The 20,401-nt window shown below is 49.9% G+C and overlaps 1 protein-coding gene across 1 annotated transcript in view; it reads right to left on the bottom strand.

Annotated features, from left to right (window-relative positions):
• Positions 1-13,156, bottom strand: part of fhod1 (formin homology 2 domain containing 1) — a 159,438-nt gene extending 146,282 nt beyond the window's left edge. The window contains exon 1 of the mRNA XM_031820953.1: positions 12,653-13,156. Coding sequence (XP_031676813.1) covers positions 12,653-12,817 — 165 coding nt within the window. The 5' untranslated portion in view covers positions 12,818-13,156. The remainder of the gene's footprint in view (positions 1-12,652) is intronic.
• Between the last annotated feature and the right edge of the window lie 7,245 nt (positions 13,157-20,401).

Consider the following 20,401-nt stretch of genomic DNA (forward strand, 5'->3'; position numbering starts at 1 on the left):
CCTTCAGCTTGAGGAGGGAGGAAGCTAGCCTGGGTCTGTTTCTGCTCCTTCAGCTTGAGGGAGGAAGCTAGCCTGGGTCTGTTTCTGCTCCTTCAGCTTGAGGAGGGAGGAAGCTAGCCTGGGTCTGTTTCTGCTCCTTCAGCTTGAGGAGGGAGGAAGCTAGCCTGGGTCTGTTTCTGCTCCTTCAGCTTGAGGAGGGGAGGAGGCTAGCCTGGGTCTGTTTCTGCTCCTTCAGCTTGAGGAGGGGAGGAAGCTAGCCTGGGTCTGTTTCTGCTCTTCAGCTTGAGGAGGGGAGGAAGCTAGCCTGGGTCTGTTTCTGCTCCTTCAGCTTGAGGAGGGAGGAAGCTAGCCTGGGTCTGTTTCTGCTCCTTCAGCTTGAGGAGGGAGGAAGCTAGCCTGGGTCTGTTTCTGCTCCTTCAGCTTGAGGAGGGAGGAAGCTAGCCTGGGTCTGTTTCTGCTCCTTCAGCTTGAGGAGGGAGGAAGCTAGCCGGGGTCTGTTTCTGCTCCTTCAGCTTGAGGAGGGAGGAAGCTAGCCTGGGTCTGTTTCTGCTCCTTCAGCTTGAGGAGGGAGGAAGCTAGCCTGGGTCTGTTTCTGCTCCTTCAACTTGAGGAGGGAGGAAGCTAGCCTGGGTCTGTTTCTGCTCCTTCAGCTTGAGGAGGGAGGAAGCTAGCCTGGGTCTGTTTCTGCTCCTTCAGCTTGAGGAGGGAGGAAGCTAGCCTGGGTCTGTTTCTGCTCCTTCAGCTTGAGGAGGGGAGGAGGCTAGCCTGGGTCTGTTTCTGCTCCTTCAGCTTGAGGAGGGGAGGAGGCTAGCCTGGGTCTGTTTCTGCTCCTTCAGCTTGAGGAGGGAGGAAGCTAGCCTGGGTCTGTTTTTGCTCCTTCAGCTTGAGGAGGGGAGGAAGCTAGCCTGGGCCTGTTTCTGCTCTTTCAGCTTGAGGGGGGAGGAAGCTAGCCTGGGCCTGTTTCTGCTCCTTCAGCTTGAGGAGGGAGGAAGCTAGCCTGGGTCTGTTTCTGCTCCTTCAGCTTGAGGAGGGGAGGAAGCTAGCCTGGGCCCGTTTCTGCTCCTTCAGCTTGAGGGGGGAGGAAGCTAGCCTGGGCCTGTTTCTGCTCCTTCAGCTTGAGGAGGGAGGAAGCTAGCCTGGGTCTGTTTCTGCTCCTTCAGCTTGAGGAGGGGAGGAGGCTAGCCTGGGTCTGTTTCTGCTCCTTCAGCTTGAGGAGGGGAGGAAGCTAGCCTGGGTCTGTTTCTGCTCCTTCAGCTTGAGGGGGGAGGAAGCTAGCCTGGGTCTGTTTCTGCTCCTTCAGCTTGAGGGGGGGGAGGAAGCTAGCCTGGGTCTGTTTCTGCTCCTTCAGCTTGAGGAGGGGAGGAGGCTAGCCTGGGTCTGTTTCTGCTCCTTCAGCTTGAGGAGGGGAGGAAGCTAGCCTGGGTCTGTTTCTGCTCCTTCAGCTTGAGGAGGGGAGGAAGCTAGCCTGGGTTTGTTTCTGCTCCTTTAGCTTGAGGAGGGAGGAAGCTAGCCTGGGTCTGTTTCTGCTCCTTCAGCTTGAGGAGGGAGGAAGCTAGCCTGGGTCTGTTTCTGCTCCTTCAGCTTGAGGGGGGGAGGAAGCTAGCCTGGGTCTGTTTCTGCTCCTTCAGCTTGAGGAGGGAGGAAGCTAGCCTGGGTCTGTTTCTGCTCCTTCAGCTTGAGGAGGGGAGGAAGCTAGCCTGGGTCTGTTTCTGCTCTTCAGCTTGAGGGGGGGAGGAAGCTAGACTGGGTCCGTTTCTGCTCCTTCAGCTTGAGGAGGGGAGGAAGCTAGCGTGGGTCTGTTTCTGCTCCTTCAGCTTGAGGAGGGGAGGAGGCTAGCCTGGGTCTGTTTCTGCTCCTTCAGCTTGAGGGGAGGAAGCTAGCCTGGGTCTGTTTCTGCTCTTCAGCTTGAGGGGGGGAGGAAGCTAGCCTGGGTCTGTTTCTGCTCCTTCAGCTTGAGGAGGGAGGAAGCTAGCCTGGGTCTGTTTCTGCTCCTTCAGCTTGAGGAGAGGAGGAAGCTAGCCTGGGTCTGTTTCTGCTCCTTCAGCTTGAGGAGGGAGGAAGCTAGCCTGGGTCTGTTTCTGCTCCTTCAATTTGAGGAGGGGAGGAAGCTAGCCTGGGTCTGTTTCTGCTCTGTCAACTCCTTCAGCTTGAGGAGGGGAGGAAGCTAGCCTGAGTCTGTTTCTGCTCCTTCAGCTTGAGGAGGGAGGAAGCTAGCCTGGGTCTGTTTCTGCTCCTTCAGCTTGAGGAGGGAGGAAGCTAGCCTGGGTCTGTTTCTGATCCTTCAGCTTGAGGGAGGAAGCTAGCCTGGGTCTGTTTCTGCTCCTTCAGCTTGAGGAGGGAGGAAGCTAGCCTGGGTCTGTTTCTGCTCCTTCAGCTTGAGGAGGGAGGAAGCTAGCCTGGGTCTGTTTCTGCTCCTTCAGCTTGAGGAGGGAGGAAGCTAGCCTGGGTCTGTTTCTGCTCCTTCAGCTTGAGGGAGGAAGCTAGCCTGGGTCTGTTTCTGCTCCTTCAGCTTGAGGAGGGAGGAAGCTAGCCTGGGTCTGTTTCTGCTCCTTCAGCTTGAGGAGGGAGGAAGCTAGCCTGGGTCTGTTTCTGCTCCTTCAGCTTGAGGAGGGGAGGAGGCTAGCCTGGGTCTGTTTCTGCTCCTTCAGCTTGAGGAGGGGAGGAAGCTAGCCTGGGTCTGTTTCTGCTCCTTCAGCTTGAGGAGGGGAGGAAGCTAGCCTGGGTCTGTTTCTGCTCCTTCAGCTTGAGGAGGGAGGAAGCTAGCCGGGGTCTGTTTCTGCTCCTTCAGCTTGAGGGGGGGAGGAAGCTAGCCTGGGTCTGTTTCTGCTCCTTAAGCTTGAGGAGGGAGGAAGCTAGCCTGGGTCTGTTTCTGCTCCTTCAGCTTGAGGAGGGGAGGAAGCTAGCCTGGGTCTGTTTCTGCTCTTCAGCTTGAGGGGGGGAGGAAGCTAGACTGGGTCCGTTTCTGCTCCTTCAGCTTGAGGAGGGGAGGAAGCTAGCGTGGGTCTGTTTCTGCTCCTTCAGCTTGAGGAGGGGAGGAGGCTAGCCTGGGTCTGTTTCTGCTCCTTCAGCTTGAGGGGAGGAAGCTAGCCTGGGTCTGTTTCTGCTCTTCAGCTTGAGGGGGGGAGGAAGCTAGCCTGGGTCTGTTTCTGCTCCTTCAGCTTGAGGAGGGAGGAAGCTAGCCTGGGTCTGTTTCTGCTCCTTCAGCTTGAGGAGAGGAGGAAGCTAGCCTGGGTCTGTTTCTGCTCCTTCAGCTTGAGGAGGGAGGAAGCTAGCCTGGGTCTGTTTCTGCTCCTTCAATTTGAGGAGGGGAGGAAGCTAGCCTGGGTCTGTTTCTGCTCTGTCAACTCCTTCAGCTTGAGGAGGGGAGGAAGCTAGCCTGAGTCTGTTTCTGCTCCTTCAGCTTGAGGAGGGAGGAAGCTAGCCTGGGTCTGTTTCTGCTCCTTCAGCTTGAGGAGGGAGGAAGCTAGCCTGGGTCTGTTTCTGATCCTTCAGCTTGAGGGAGGAAGCTAGCCTGGGTCTGTTTCTGCTCCTTCAGCTTGAGGAGGGAGGAAGCTAGCCTGGGTCTGTTTCTGCTCCTTCAGCTTGAGGAGGGAGGAAGCTAGCCTGGGTCTGTTTCTGCTCCTTCAGCTTGAGGGAGGAAGCTAGCCTGGGTCTGTTTCTGCTCCTTCAGCTTGAGGAGGGAGGAAGCTAGCCTGGGTCTGTTTCTGCTCCTTCAGCTTGAGGAGGGAGGAAGCTAGCCTGGGTCTGTTTCTGCTCCTTCAGCTTGAGGAGGGGAGGAGGCTAGCCTGGGTCTGTTTCTGCTCCTTCAGCTTGAGGAGGGGAGGAAGCTAGCCTGGGTCTGTTTCTGCTCCTTCAGCTTGAGGAGGGGAGGAAGCTAGCCTGGGTCTGTTTCTGCTCCTTCAGCTTGAGGAGGGAGGAAGCTAGCCTGGGTCTGTTTCTGCTCCTTCAGCTTGAGGAGGGAGGAAGCTAGCCTGGGTCTGTTTCTGCTCCTTCAGCTTGAGGAGGGAGGAAGCTAGCCTGGGTCTGTTTCTGCTCCTTCAGCTTGAGGAGGGAGGAAGCTAGCCGGGGTCTGTTTCTGCTCCTTCAGCTTGAGGAGGGAGGAAGCTAGCCTGGGTCTGTTTCTGCTCCTTCAGCTTGAGGAGGGAGGAAGCTAGCCTGGGTCTGTTTCTGCTCCTTCAACTTGAGGAGGGAGGAAGCTAGCCTGGGTCTGTTTCTGCTCCTTCAGCTTGAGGAGGGAGGAAGCTAGCCTGGGTCTGTTTCTGCTCCTTCAGCTTGAGGAGGGAGGAAGCTAGCCTGGGTCTGTTTCTGCTCCTTCAGCTTGAGGAGGGGAGGAGGCTAGCCTGGGTCTGTTTCTGCTCCTTCAGCTTGAGGAGGGGAGGAGGCTAGCCTGGGTCTGTTTCTGCTCCTTCAGCTTGAGGAGGGAGGAAGCTAGCCTGGGTCTGTTTTTGCTCCTTCAGCTTGAGGAGGGGAGGAAGCTAGCCTGGGCCTGTTTCTGCTCTTTCAGCTTGAGGGGGGAGGAAGCTAGCCTGGGCCTGTTTCTGCTCCTTCAGCTTGAGGAGGGAGGAAGCTAGCCTGGGTCTGTTTCTGCTCCTTCAGCTTGAGGAGGGGAGGAAGCTAGCCTGGGCCTGTTTCTGCTCCTTCAGCTTGAGGGGGGAGGAAGCTAGCCTGGGCCTGTTTCTGCTCCTTCAGCTTGAGGAGGGGAGGAAGCTAGCCTGGGTCTGTTTCTGCTCCTTCAGCTTGAGGAGGGGAGGAGGCTAGCCTGGGTCTGTTTCTGCTCCTTCAGCTTGAGGAGGGGAGGAAGCTAGCCTGGGTCTGTTTCTGCTCCTTCAGCTTGAGGGGGGAGGAAGCTAGCCTGGGTCTGTTTCTGCTCCTTCAGCTTGAGGGGGGGGAGGAAGCTAGCCTGGGTCTGTTTCTGCTCCTTCAGCTTGAGGAGGGGAGGAGGCTAGCCTGGGTCTGTTTCTGCTCCTTCAGCTTGAGGAGGGGAGAAAGCTAGCCTGGGTCTGTTTCTGCTCCTTCAGCTTGAGGAGGGGAGGAAGCTAGCCTGGGTTTGTTTCTGCTCCTTTAGCTTGAGGAGGGAGGAAGCTAGCCTGGGTCTGTTTCTGCTCCTTCAGCTTGAGGAGGGAGGAAGCTAGCCTGGGTCTGTTTCTGCTCCTTCAGCTTGAGGGGGGGAGGAAGCTAGCCTGGGTCTGTTTCTGCTCCTTCAGCTTGAGGAGGGAGGAAGCTAGCCTGGGTCTGTTTCTGCTCCTTCAGCTTGAGGAGGGGAGGAAGCTAGCCTGGGTCTGTTTCTGCTCTTCAGCTTGAGGGGGGGAGGAAGCTAGACTGGGTCCGTTTCTGCTCCTTCAGCTTGAGGAGGGGAGGAAGCTAGCGTGGGTCTGTTTCTGCTCCTTCAGCTTGAGGAGGGGAGGAGGCTAGCCTGGGTCTGTTTCTGCTCCTTCAGCTTGAGGGGAGGAAGCTAGCCTGGGTCTGTTTCTGCTCTTCAGCTTGAGGGGGGGAGGAAGCTAGCCTGGGTCCGTTTCTTCTCTCTCAACTCCTTCAGCTTGAGGAGGGAGGAGGCTAGCCTGGGTCTGTTTCTGCTCCTTCAGCTTGAGGGGGGAGGAAGCTAGCCTGGGTCTGTTTCTGCTCCTTCAGCTTAAGGAGGGAGGAAGCTAGACTGGGTCCGTTTCTGCTCCTTCAGCTTGAGGAGGGGAGGAAGCTAGCGTGGGTCTGTTTCTGCTCCTTCAGCTTGAGGAGGGGAGGAGGCTAGCCTGGGTCTGTTTCTGCTCCTTCAGCTTGAGGGGAGGAAGCTAGCCTGGGTCTGTTTCTGCTCCTTCAGCTTGAGGAGGGGAGGAAGCTAGCCTGGGTCTGTTTCTGCTCCTTCAGCTTGAGGAGAGGAGGAAGCTAGCCTGGGTCTGTTTCTGCTCCTTCAGCTTGAGGAGGGGAGGAAGCTAGCCTGGGTCTGTTTCAGCTCCTTCAGCTTGAGGAGGGGAGGAAGCTAGCCTGGGTCTGTTTCTGCTCCTTCAGCTTGAGGAGAGGAGGAAGCTAGCCTGGGTCTGTTTCTGCTCCTTCAGTTTGAGGAGGGAGGAAGCTAGCCTGGGTCTGTTTCTGCTCCTTCAATTTGAGGAGGGGAGGAAGCTAGCCTGGGTCTGTTTCTGCTCTGTCAACTCCTTCAGCTTGAGGAGGGGAGGAAGCTAGCCTGGGTCTGTTTCTGCTCCTTCAGCTTGAGGAGGGAGGAAGCTAGACTGGGTCCGTTTCTGCTCCTTCAGCTTGAGGAGGGGAGGAAGCTAGCGTGGGTCTGTTTCTGCTCCTTCAGCTTGAGGAGGGGAGGAGGCTAGCCTGGGTCTGTTTCTGCTCCTTCAGCTTGAGGGGAGGAAGCTAGCCTGGGTCTGTTTCTGCTCTTCAGCTTGAGGGGGGGAGGAAGCTAGCCTGGGTCCGTTTCTTCTCTCTCAACTCCTTCAGCTTGAGGAGGGAGGAGGCTAGCCTGGGTCTGTTTCTGCTCCTTCAGCTTGAGGGGGGAGGAAGCTAGCCTGGGTCTGTTTCTGCTCCTTCAGCTTGAGGAGGGAGGAAGCTAGCCTGGGTCTGTTTCTGCTCCTTCAGCTTGAGGGAGGAAGCTAGCCTGGGTCTGTTTCTGCTCCTTCAGCTTGAGGAGGGGAGGAAGCTAGCCTGGGTCTGTTTCTGCTCCTTCAGCTTGAGGAGGGAGGAAGCTAGCCTGGGTCTGTTTCTGCTCCTTCAATTTGAGGAGGGGAGGAAGCTAGCCTGGGTCTGTTTCTGCTCCTTCAGCTTGAGGAGGGGAGGAAGCTAGCCTGGGTCTGTTTCTGCTCCTTCAGCTTGAGGAGAGGAGGAAGCTAGCCTGGGTCTGTTTCTGCTCCTTCAGCTTGAGGAGGGGAGGAAGCTAGCCTGGGTCTGTTTCTGCTCCTTCAGCTTGAGGAGGGGAGGAAGCTAGCCTGGGTCTGTTTCTGCTCCTTCAGCTTGAGGAGAGGAGGAAGCTAGCCTGGGTCTGTTTCTGCTCCTTCAGCTTGAGGAGGGAGGAAGCTAGCCTGGGTCTGTTTCTGCTCCTTCAATTTGAGGAGGGGAGGAAGCTAGCCTGGGTCTGTTTCTGCTCTGTCAACTCCTTCAGCTTGAGGAGGGGAGGAAGCTAGCCTGAGTCTGTTTCTGCTCCTTCAGCTTGAGAAGGGAGGAAGCTAGCCTGGGTCTGTTTCTGCTCCTTCAGCTTGAGGAGGGGAGGAAGCTAGCCTGGGTCTGTTTCTGCTCCTTCAGCTTGAGGAGGGGAGGAAGCTAGCCTGGGTCTGTTTCTGCTCCTTCAGCTTGAGGAGGGGAGGAAGCTAGCCTGGGTCTGTTTCTGCTCCTTCAGCTTGAGGGGGGAGGAAGCTAGCCTGGGCCTGTTTCTGCTCTGTCAACTCCTTCAGCAACTGTGACCTGTGACCTGATCTGGGAGCAGACTAGAACTAGGAGGAAGCAGCATTCTAAGACCTGATCTGGGAGCAGACTAGAACTAGGAGGAAGCAGCATTCTAAGACCTGATCTGGGAGCAGACTAGAACTAGGAGGAAGCAGCATTCTAAGACCTGATCTGGGAGCAGACTAGAACTAGGAGGAAGCAGCATTCTAAGACCTGATCTGGGAGCAGACTAGAACTAGGAGGAAGCATCATTCTAAGACCTGATCTGGGAGCAGACTAGAACTAGGAGGAAGCAGCATTCTAAGACCTGATCTGGGAGCAGACTAGAACTAGGAGGAAGCAGCATTCTAAGACCTGATCTGTGACCAGATTAGAACTAGGAGGAAGCAGCATTCTAAGACCTGATCTGGGACCAGACTAGAACTAGGAGGAAGCAGCATTCTAAGACCTGATCTGGGACCAGACTAGAACTAGGAGGAAGCAGCATTCTAAGACCTGATCTGGGACCAGACTAGAACTAGGAGGAAGCAGCATTCTAAGACCTGATCTGGGACCAGACTAGAACTCGGAGGAAGCAGCATTCTAATACCTGATCTGGGAGCAGACTAGAACTCGGAGGAAGCAGCATTCTAATACCTGATCTGGGAGCAGACTAGAACTAGGAGGAAGCAGCATTCTAATACCTGATCTGGGAGCAGACTAGAACTAGGAGGAAGCAGCATGATTATACCTGATCTGGGACCAGACTAGAACTAGGAGGAAGCAGCATTCTAATACCTGATCTGGGACCAGACTAGAACTAGGAGGAAGCATCATTCTACTTTCTGATCTCACCAGAATATATTACACTATTATAATACCATCCACACTATTCCAGTAGTGCCTGTGGCTTCCCATGCCTTGATGTGTCCCAAATAGCAACCTACTCCCTATAGGTGTGCAATACGTCTGTAAAGTTAGTGCACTACAGTGCATTCAGAAAGTATTCAGACCCCTTCACTTTTTCCACATTGATACGTTACAGCCTTATTCTAAAAATGATTAAAATCACCGCCCCCCCCCCCCTCAATCTATACACAATACCCCCTAATGACATCACAATACCCCCTAATGACGTCACAATACCCCCTAATGACATCACAATACCCCCTAATGACGTCACAATATCCCATAATGACGTCACAATATCCCATAATGACAAAGCCAAAATACATTTAGAAAGTTTAGCTAATTTACTAAAAATACAAAACATCACATTTAAATATTCAGACCCTTTACTCAGTACTTTGTTGAAGCACCTTTGGCAGCGATTACAGCTTCCAGTCTTCTTGGTTATGACTCTACAAGCTTGGCACACCTGCGTTTGGAGAGTTTCTCCCATTGTTCTCTGCAGATCCTCTCAAGCTCTGTCAGGTTGGATGTGGAGCGTCGCTGCATGGCTATTTTCAGGTCTCAGGTCTCTTCAGAGATGTTCGATCGGGTTCAAGTGTTACCCCTTTATTTCAACAAGGAACACAGACTGAGACCAAGGTCTCTGACAGCTGAGCCCTGCGTATACATTTTTACACATATAGTTTAGGTACAAGGAGTCCGGGCTCTGGCTGGGCCACTCAAGCACATTCAGAGATTTGTCCCAAAGCCACTCCTGCGTTGTCTTGGCTTTGCGCTTAGGGTCGTTGTCCTGTTGGAAGGTGAACCTTTGACACCGTCTGAGGTCCTGAACGTTCTGAGAGTCCTTTAGGTGCCTTTTAGCAAATTCAAAGTGGGCTGTCATGGGCATTTTACTGAGGAGTGGCTTCCGTCTGGCCACTCTACCATAAAGGCCTGATTGGTGGAGTGCTGCAGAGATGGTTATCCTTCTAGAAGGTTCTCCTATCTCCACAGAGGAACTCTGGAGCTCTGTCAAAGTGACCATCCGGTTCTTGGTCGTCTCCCTGACCAAGGCCCTTCTCCCCCGATTGACCAGTTTGGCCGAACAGCCAGCTCTAGGAAAAGTCTTGGTGGTCACTGTGTTCTTGGGAACCTTCAATGCTGCAGAAATGTGTTGGTACCCTTCCCCAGATCTGTGCCTCGACAGCATCCTGTCTCGGAGCTCTACGGACAATTCCTTCAACCTCATATCTTGGTTTTTGCTCTGACATGAACTGTCAACTGTGGGACCTTATATAGACAGGTGAGTGCCTTTCCAAATCATGTCCAATCAGTTGAATTTACTACAGGTGGACTCCAATCAAGTTGTAGAAACATCTCAGGGATGATCAATGTTAACAGGATGCACCTGAGATCAATTTAGAGTCTCATAGCAAAGGGCTGGTACCAGACTGGCACATATAGGACTGGTACATATAGGACTGGCACATATAGGGATGGTACATATATGACCGGTACATACACATATGGCACATATAGGACTGGTACATATAGGACTGGTACATATGGGACTGGTACATATAATGATGGTACATACGGGACTGGCACATATAGGGATGGTGCATATAGGACGGGTACATATAGGACTGGTACATATAGGGCTGGTACATATAGGACTGGTACATATAGGACGGGTACATATAGGGATGGTACATACGGGACTGGCACATATAGGGATGGTGCATATAGGACGGGTACATATAGGGATGGTGCATATAGAGTCTCATAACAAAGGGCTGGTACCAGACTGGTACATACAGTACTGGTACACACAGGACTGGGACATATAGGATTGGCACATATAGGACTGGCACATATATGGATGGTACATATATGACGGGTACATATATGACTGGCACATATGTGACTGATAAATACAATGCTGGCACATATGGGAATGGTACATATAGGACTGGCACATATGTGACTGATAAATACAATGCTGGCACATATGGGAATGGTACATATAGGATCGGCACATGTATGGATGGTGCATATAGGACTGGTACATATAATGCTGGCACATATAGGACTGGTACATATATGACTGGCCATAAATAGTTGGTACATATAGGGTTGGTACATACAGGGCTGGTACATACAAGGAGGGTACACACAGGGCTGGTACACACAGGGCTGGTACACACAGGGCTGGTACACACAGGGCTGGTGCATACAGGGCTGGTATCTGCAGCGTATCGTGTTTACAGATCCCACCCTTTCCTTGGGTATTAACTCCACTTAGACTAAACAGACATCCAGGGAGGAAGAGAGGGGGGGGTCATAGGGTATCAAAACACCCACTGGGGGGGTCAGAGGGTATCAAAACACCGACTGGGGGGGTCAGAGGGTATCAAAACACCGACTGGGGGGGGGGGGGGGTCAGAGGGTATCAAAACACCGACTGTAACAGAAACTGACATCCAGGGAGGAAGAGAGGGGGGGGTCAGAGGGTATCAAAACACCGACTGGGGGGGGTCAGAGGGTATCAAAACACCGACTGGGGGGGGTCAGAGGGTATCAAAACACCGACTGGGGGGGGGGGGGTCAGAGGGTATCAAAACACCGACTGGAGGGGTCAGAGGGTATCAAAACACCGACTGGAGGGGTCAGAGGGTATCAAAACACCGACTGGGGGGGTCAGAGGGTATCAAAACACCGACTGGAGGGGTCAGAGGGTATCAAAACACCGACTGGAGGGGTCAGAGGGTATCAAAACACCGACTGGAGGGGTCAGAGGGTATCAAAACACCGACTGGGGGGGGTCAGAGGGTATCAAAACACCGACTGGGGGGGTCAGAGGGTATCAAAACACCGACTGGGGGGGGTCAGAGGGTATCAAAACACCGACTGTAACAGAAAACACTTTCCCATAATATACTAACAAACTAAAACGAAGAACAGAGGGAAAAAACCATCCAGGTTATTATGTTGAGATAATAAAAACACAATTCCCCCCCCCAAAAAAACTATAAGGAACAGAGAAAAAAACTTCCTACAACGCTGAAATAACTGTTAGACTCATTAATCTGATACAAGACAGGTTTAGACATTATGGACATTTCCATGCTATCTCTCGAACAGCCCGGGAAGTATCTGTTTACATCACAAATGGCTCCCTATGCCCTACATAGTGCACTATTGATGACCAAGAGCCCTTAGGGTAGAGCACTATGAAGGGAATAGGGTGCCATTTGGGATCTGGCGGGACTCACCCCGGGGCAAGGGAGTGATTAGGCTGATTTGTAAAGGAATGTTTTTAAAAGGAGACAAGTAGTCTCTAGTTTTTAATCATGCACCGAGGAGAAATACAGGGTTGTGATGGGTTGGAAGGGGTAGGGTTAACCCAGAGGGGTTGGAAGGGGTAGGGTTAACCCAGAGGGGTTGGAAGGGGTAGGGTTAACCCAGAGGGGTTGGAAGTGGTAGGGTTAACCCAGAGGGGTTGGAAGTGGTAGGGTTAACCCAGAGGGGTTGGAAGTGGTAGGGTTAACCCAGAGGGGTTGGAAGTGGTAGGGTTAACCCAGAGGGGTTGGAAGTGGTAGGGTTAACCCAGAGGGGTTGGAAGTGGTAGGGTTAACCCAGAGGGGTTGGAAGGGGTAGGGTTAACCCAGAGGGGTTGGAAGGGGTAGGGTTAACCCAGAGGGGTTGGAAGGGGTAGGGTTAACCCAGAGGGGTTGGAAGTGGTAGGGTTAACCCAGAGGGGTTGAAAGTGGTAGGGTTAACCCAGAGGGGTTGGAAGGGGTGGGGTTAACCCAGAGGGGTTGGAAGGGGTGGGGTTAACCCAGAGGGGTTGGAAGGGGGTTAACCCAGAGGGGTTGGAAGGGGGTTAACCCAGAGGGGTTGGAAGGGGGTCAACCCAGAGGGGTTGGAAGGGGGTTAACACAGAGGGGTTGGAAGGGGGTTAACACAGAGGGGTTGGAAGGGGGTTAACACAGAGGGGTTGGAAGGGGTTAACACAGAGGGGTTAAGTCAACATTTGCATTTGAGCTAAATATGTTTTACGCTTTACTCAACAACCTTCAGCTAACTAGAGAATGAAACCGTCCTTGATCAACTATCTATTCACCTGCATGTTCAAGTTTAGATAACTTTCCCAAGGTAAGTTATTCATTTCTAAAGGCTACCTTCTTTTTGAAATATGCAACAACTGGACTGTCAATAAAGTACCGGTAGGCTCCTTTTGACAAGGATATCCCATCTTGTGGATGACATGACCATGGACGTCAGCCAGTCAATCACCATGGGGGAATCACACCTGTGTAGGTCGGCTGCTGGTGGCTTCAGCATATTTTCCGAACGCACCAAGTTATTTGAGAAAGACGACGAGGCTATCCAATTTAAAACTTACCTTCAGCGGTGCCTCCAGGAGTTTGTGAACCCCGGCTATCTGCTCAATCAAGGCGATGTTTTCGTCCAGATCATAGGGCGGCGGTCTCCGTGGCTCCGGGAAGTTGGTACAGACGAAAGGGTCCGAGTCCTCCAAATACTGCACTCGGCAGGTTATAATGGCCATGGCTTTTCCTCAGCCGGCTGGGGATAACGTTTCTCTGCTGTCAGTCGCGGTGTAGAGCTGTGTCCCTGCGGATATATTCCCCTTGTCCTAAACTTCCATGTTAAAATAAAGAAGGAAAACACGCGGCAACTTGTTCCTCCCTGCTTGACGCTCTTTCTCTCTCGGTGTTAAAGGGAAACTGTTGCTGTACAGAACACACCAGCGGACAACCCCTTGTGGTGACCGTGTGACGTCAGGTATCAGGAAGCGGAGTGTGAGGGGTTGGAACTGCTGCTGGAAGTTGAGAATGAGTGACTCATGAGATGGAAATAGACAGAGCTACAACTGGCACAGCAGTTCAACTGAGACGATTCAAACTGCTAGTTCGGCGGAAAACATAAACTTACTAAACTTATTAGGCGAAGCCTAATATTAACTGAGGAATCGATTATTGGTAGTCTAATTAGGTATGCTAATGTTTTTGCTCATTTGTTAATTGACCCAGGCCAATTAAGACGGTTAACGTTAGATCCGTTCCCAAGTAATTAGGATAAACATAGACAATGATAGAACGCTCTCTGCTGGATTGACTGTGAAGTGGACATTTAATCCCCTGTCGGCCTTTACATTTTATTTATTTAAATTGAATGAACACAACACATAGAAAAGCAGAAATATACAAACCAGACATAAACCTAACAGACAGGGGTTTTACATATCGAGATACATTTTCAATTTGTTAAGATGTTTTATGGTGTGTATTGCTTTTTAATGTATTTACATTTACTGATCATTTCTAAATAATATTTAAATTCTATCTTAAATAATGTGAAGAGGGGTTTGTTCTCCGTCCACTTCGTTTTTATGGATAAAGAATCTTCCATGAAAGATAAACACATTAGCAATGAATGTTAAAATCAGAGTCCGTATCATTTGGATCACAATAACACATAATAACAGTCTCTCAGATTAACATGAATAGTCGTTTCTTTTCAAATAAAATATTCTGACTCACTCCAACATCTTCTAACTCACTCCAATATCTTCTGACTCACTCCAACATCTTCTGACTCACTCCAACATCCTCTAACTCACTCCAACATCCTCTAACTCACTCCAACATCTTCTGACTCACTCCAACATCTTCTGACTCACTCCAACATCCTCTAACTCACTCCAACATCTTCTGTCTCACTCCAACATCTTCTGTCTCACTCCAACATAATCTGACTCACTCCAACATCTTCTGACTCACTCCAACATCTTCTGACTCACTCCTCACTCCAACATCTTCTGACTCACTCCAACATCTTCTGATATAAGAAGAGTCCCAGTTCTGGGTCACAACCACAAAATACACATTTGTTATCAATAGATATTTTAAATCTGTGTATAATAAATGTCTTTACAGGGTAGGTTGTTTGTATGATACTTCTTTCACCTCATTAGATGTACAATATTTACCAGATAACGAGAAGTTGTTCCAGTTCACTTGTCCTAGGGCTGTATTCCAGTACATTTTAGCAGTGGGAATAGTAACATGTTGACATGGTTTCCTTATATACATGTTTTTACATGAACAGTTTAAAACGCCAGTTCCTTCTAGTTATATTGAGGCTACAAAATCCTCAACAGTTGGGAGTATTGTTACATTCTCCTAAAAGAAGAATAGCACCTTTTAGGGACAACACCTTTTAGCGACAACACCTTTAGGGACAGCTCTAACATCACCTTTAGGGACAACACCTTTTAGGGACAACACCTTTAGGGACAACACCTTTAGGGACAACACCTTTAGGGACAACACCTTTAGGGACAGCTCTAACATCACCTTTAGGGACAACACCTTTTAGGGACAACACCTTTTAGGGACAACACCTTTTAGGGACAACACCTTTTAGGGACAACACCTTTAGGGACAACACCTTTAGGGACAACACCTTTTAGGGACAACACCTTTTAGGGACAACACCTTTAGGGACAACACCTTTAGGGACAGCTCTAACATCACCTTTAGGGACAACACCTTTAGGGACAACACCTTTAGGGACAACACCTTTTAGGGACAACACCTTTTAGGGACAACACCTTTAGGGACAACACCTTTAGGGACAACGCCTTTTAGGGACAACACCTTTTAGGGACAACACCTTTAGGGACAACACCTTTAGAGACAGCTCTAACATCACCTTTAGGGAAAACACCTTTAGGGACAACACCTTTTAGGGACAACACCTTTTAGGGACAACACCTTTTAGGGACAACACCTTTAGGGACAACAACTTTAGGGACAACACCTTTTAGGGACAACACCTTTTAGGGACAACACCTTTAGGGACAACACCTTTAGGGACAGCTCTAACATCACCTTTAGGGACAACACCTTTTAGGGACAACACCTTTTAGGGACAACACCTTTAGGGACAACACCTTTAGGGACAACACCTTTAGGGACAACACCTTTTAGGGACAACACCTTTAGGGACAACACCTTTTAGGGACAACACCTTTTAGGGACAACACCTTTTAGGGACAACACCTTTAGGGACAGCTCTAACAACACCTTTAGGGACAACACCTTTTAGGGACAACACCTTTTAGGGACAACACCTTTAGGGACAACACCTTTAGGGACAACACCTTTAGGGACAACACCTTTTAGGGACAACACCTTTAGGGACAACACCTTTAGGGACAACACCTTTTAGGGACAACACCTTTAGGGACAACACCTTTTAGGGACCGCTCTAACAACTATTTGATACTCCTCAGGAGTGAATGTAACATTGTGTTGTTCTCATGAATTCTGGGTAATCATATAGTTGTCCGTCATTAATCAATCATTTTTAACCCAGATAATGCTGTTGTCAAACAAGTTCTGGAAAAATAAAAGACTTGTTTTTGTATTTTATGTCTTGATTATTCCAGATTGTAGACCTATGTGGAGGAAAATAGTGTTTGTACGTGAGTTTCCACTTTAGACGTACTTGTTTATGAAGGTGAGCAAGCTTCTAACAGGGATTTTACCAACATTAAAGTTGCATTTGATTAAGAATTCTAAACCACTAATGTGTTGGAATATTAAATCACGATTTATATTCCAGATGTGACCCTTATTTGTTAAATAGTTTTGTTTCCATTTCATCTTAAAGAGGTTTTACAATCCAGAGCGTTCAACCCGACCTCACCTTGGGGTGTTACATATTACCGCTGTTCTTCTATAATGACGTTTATTACTCCATATGAAGTTAAATGATTTAGTATCGACCATTTTAGTTACGGACAGAGGAACATTGTTCGTTGAATGGAGGAGACCAAGGTGCGGCGTGATGTGAATACATTCCTCTATTTATTAACGAAGAAACACTAAACAAAACGAACGAGATGCGCTATATATATATATATATATATATATATATATACACACACACAAGTGCATACACAGGCAACTAACCATAGACAATAACCCATGAAATACCCAAGGAATATGGCTGCCTAAATATGGTTCCCAATCAGAGACAACGATAAACAGCTGCCTCTAATTGAGAACCAATCTAGGCAACCATAGACATACATAACACCTAGACCAGTTAAACACCCATAGACATACACAACACCTAGACTAGTTGAACACCCATAGACATACATAACACCTAGACTAGTTAAACACCCATAGACATACATAACACCTAGACTAGTTAAACACCCATAGACATACACAACACCTAGACTAGTTAAACACCCATAGACATACATAACACCTAGACTAGTTTAACACCCATAGACATACACAACACCTAGACTAGTTAAACACCCATAGACATACATAACACCTAGACAGGCTCAGAAACACATAAATCACATCCAAGGCAAAGGGAGGTAAATAAACTAATCTGGACCTTCAGATTTCTTTGACAAAAGTCCAGATTGATAACCAGGAGTTAAATCTCTTTCCCGATGCTCCCTGTAGACCTGCTGCTATGTATCTGTTGAGGAAGCTTAAAGGCCAAGAGACGTACATAACTTCAACAGCTTTATTAAAAGAAAAGTGAGAGTAACGTTTGTGTTGTCAGAGTCGGCTTCACTGTGACAGTCAGTATGACTGTAAGGAAGTGGAACTAACGAAGGACAGTCGGTGAGTTGTGGTGTGTTGGGGTTGTAACTGTATGTATTTTGAAAGTAGACACTCCTTGGCATTCTCTCAACCAGCTTCACCTGGAATGCTTTTTCCAAACCATCTCGAAGGAGTTCCCACATTATGCTGAGCATTTGTTGGCTGCTTTTCCTTCACTCTGCGGGTTCAACTCATCCCAAACCATCTCAAGTGGGTTGAGGTTGTGTAATCGTGGAGGCCAGGTCATCTGATGCAGCACTCCATCACTCTCCTTCTTGGTCAAATATCCCTTACACAGCCTGGATGTGTGTTGGGTCATTGTCCTGTTGAAAAACAAATGATAGTCTCACTATGCAAAAACCAGATGGGAAGGCGCATCGCTGTAGAATGCTGTGGTATGCTGGTTAATCAATCAAATCAATCAAATGTATTTATAAAGCCCTTCTTACATCAGCTGCACGTAGGGCCTCAACTGCCTCTACCTATAGCAGGCTCCATGTAGGGCCTCAACTGCCTCTACCTATAGCAGGCTCCATGTAGGGCCTCAACTGCCTCTACCTATAGCAGGCTCCATGTAGGGCCTCAACTACCTCTACCTATAGCAGGCTCCATGTAGGGCCTCAACTGCCTCTACCTATAGCAGGCTCCATGTAGGGCCTCAACTGCCTCTACCTATAGCAGGCTCCATGTAGGGCCTCAACTGCCTCTACCTATAGCAGGCTCCATGTAGGGCCTCAACTGCCTCTACCTATAGCAGGCTCCATGTAGGGCCTCAACTGCCTCTACCTATAGCAGGCTCCATGTAGGGCCTCAACTGCCTCTACCTATAGCAGGCTCCATGTAGGGCCTCAACTGCCTCTACCTATAGCAGGCTGCAAACTGGAAACGATTTATCCGGAGGCTGCATTCATTGTAGCTGGGGATTTTAACAAGGCTAATCTGAAAACAAGACTCCCTAAATTTTATCAGCATATCGATTGCGCAACCAGGGGTGGAAAGACCTTGGACCATTGTTACTCTAACTTCCGCGACGCATATAAGGCCCTGCCCCGCCCCCCTTTCGGAAAAGCTGACCACGACTCCATTTTGTTGATCCCTGCCTACAGACAGAAACTAAAACAAGAGGCTCCCACGCTGAGGTCTGTCCAACGCTGGTCCGACCAAGCTGACTCCACACTCCAAGACTGCTTCCATCACGTGGACTGGGACATGTTTCGTATTGCGTCAGATAACAACATTGACGAATACGCTGATTCGGTGTGCGAGTTCATTAGAACGTGCGTTGAAGATGTCGTTCCCATAGCAACGATTAAAACATTCCCTAGCCAGAAACCGTGGATTGATGGCAGCATTCGTGTGAAACTGAAAGCGCGAACCACTGCTTTTAATCAGGGCAAGATGTCTGGTAACATTACCGAATACAAACAGTGCAGCTATTCCCTCCGCAAGGCTATCAAACAAGCTAAGCGCCAGTACAGAGACAAAGTAGAATCTCAATTCAACGGCTCAGACACAAGAGGCATGTGGCAGGGTCTACAGTCAATCACGGACTACAGGAAGAAATCCAGCCCAGTCACGGACCAGGATGTCTTGCTCCCAGGCAGACTAAATAACTTTTTTGCCCGCTTTGAGGACAATACTGTGCCACTGACACGGCCTGCAACGAAAACATGCGGTCTTCACTGCAGCCGAGGTGAGTAAGACATTTAAACGTGTTAACCCTCGCAAGGCTGCAGGCCCAGACGGCATCCCCAGCCGCGCCCTCAGAGCATGCGCAGACCAGCTGGCCGGTGTGTTTACGGACATATTCAATCAATCCCTATACCAGTCTGCTGTTCCCACATGCTTCAAGAGGGCCACCATTGTTCCTGTTCCCAAGAAAGCTAAGGTAACTGAGCTAAACGACTACCGCCCTGTAGCACTCACATCCGTCATCATGAAGTGCTTTGAGAGACTAGTCAAGGACCATATCACCTCCACCCTACCTGACACCCTAGACCCACTCCAATTTGCTTACCGCCCAAATAGGTCCACAGACGATGCAATCTCAACCACACTGCACACTGCCCTAACCCATCTGGACAAGAGGAATACCTATGTGAGAATGCTGTTCATCGACTACAGCTCGGCATTCAACACCATAGTACCCTCCAAGCTCGTCATCAAGCTCGAGACCCTGGGTCTCGACCCCGCCCTGTGCAACTGGGTACTGGACTTCCTGACGGGCCGCCCCCAGGTGGTGAGGGTAGGCAACAACATCTCCTCCCCGCTGATCCTCAACACTGGGGCCCCACAAGGGTGCGTTCTGAGCCCTCTCCTGTACTCCCTGTTTACCCACGACTGCGTGGCCACGCACGCCTCCAACTCAATCATCAAGTTTGCGGACGACACAACAGTGGTAGGCTTGATTACCAACAACGACGAGACGGCCTACAGGGAGGAGGTGAGGGCCCTCGGAGTGTGGTGTCAGGAAAATAACCTCACACTCAACGTCAACAAAACTAAGGAGATGATTGTGGACTTCAGGAAACAGCAGAGGGAACACCCCCCTATCCACATCGATGGAACAGTAGTGGAGAGGGTAGCAAGTTTTAAGTTCCTTGGCATACACATCACAGACTAACTGAATTGGTCCACTCACACAGACAGCATCGTGAAGAAGGCGCAGCAGCGCCTCTTCAACCTCAGGAGGTTGAAGAAATTCGGCTTGTCACCAAAAGCACTCACAAACTTCTACAGATGCACAATCGAGAGCATCCTGGCGGGCTGTATCACCGCCTGGTATGGCAACTGCACCGCCCTCAACCGTAAGGCTCTCCAGAGGGTAGTGAGGTCTGCACAACGCATCACCGGGGGCAAACTACCTGCCCTCCAGGACACCTACACCACCCGATGCTACAGGAAGGCCATAAAGATCATCAAGAACATCAACCACCCGAGCCACTGCCTGTTCACCCCGCTGTCATCCAGAAGGCGAGGTCAGTACAGGTGCATCAAAGCTGGGACCGAGAGACTGAAAAAGAGCTTCTATCTCAAGGCCATCAGACTGTTAAACAGCCACCACTAACATTGAGTGGCTGCTGTCAACACACTGTCAATGACTCAACTCCAGCCACATTAATAATGGGAATTGATGGGAAATGATGTAAATATATCACTAGCCACTTTAAACAATGCTACCTTATATAATGTTACTTACCCTACATTATTCATCTCATATGCATACGTAGATACTGTACTCTATATCATCGACTGCATCCTTATGTAATACATGTATCACTAGCCACTTTAACTATGCCACTTTGTTTACATACTCATCTCATATGTTATACTGTACTCGATATCATCTACTGTATCTTGCCTATGCTGCTCTGTACCATCACTCATTCATATATCCTTATGTACATATTCTTTATCCCCCTACACTTGTGTGTGTATAAGACAGTAGTTTTTTTTGGAATTGTTAGCTAGATTACTTGTTCGTTATTACT

The sequence above is a fragment of the Oncorhynchus kisutch genome, unplaced genomic scaffold (genome assembly GCF_002021735.2).
Source record: "Oncorhynchus kisutch isolate 150728-3 unplaced genomic scaffold, Okis_V2 scaffold3788, whole genome shotgun sequence".
NCBI classification, from domain to species: Eukaryota; Metazoa; Chordata; class Actinopteri; order Salmoniformes; family Salmonidae; genus Oncorhynchus; species Oncorhynchus kisutch.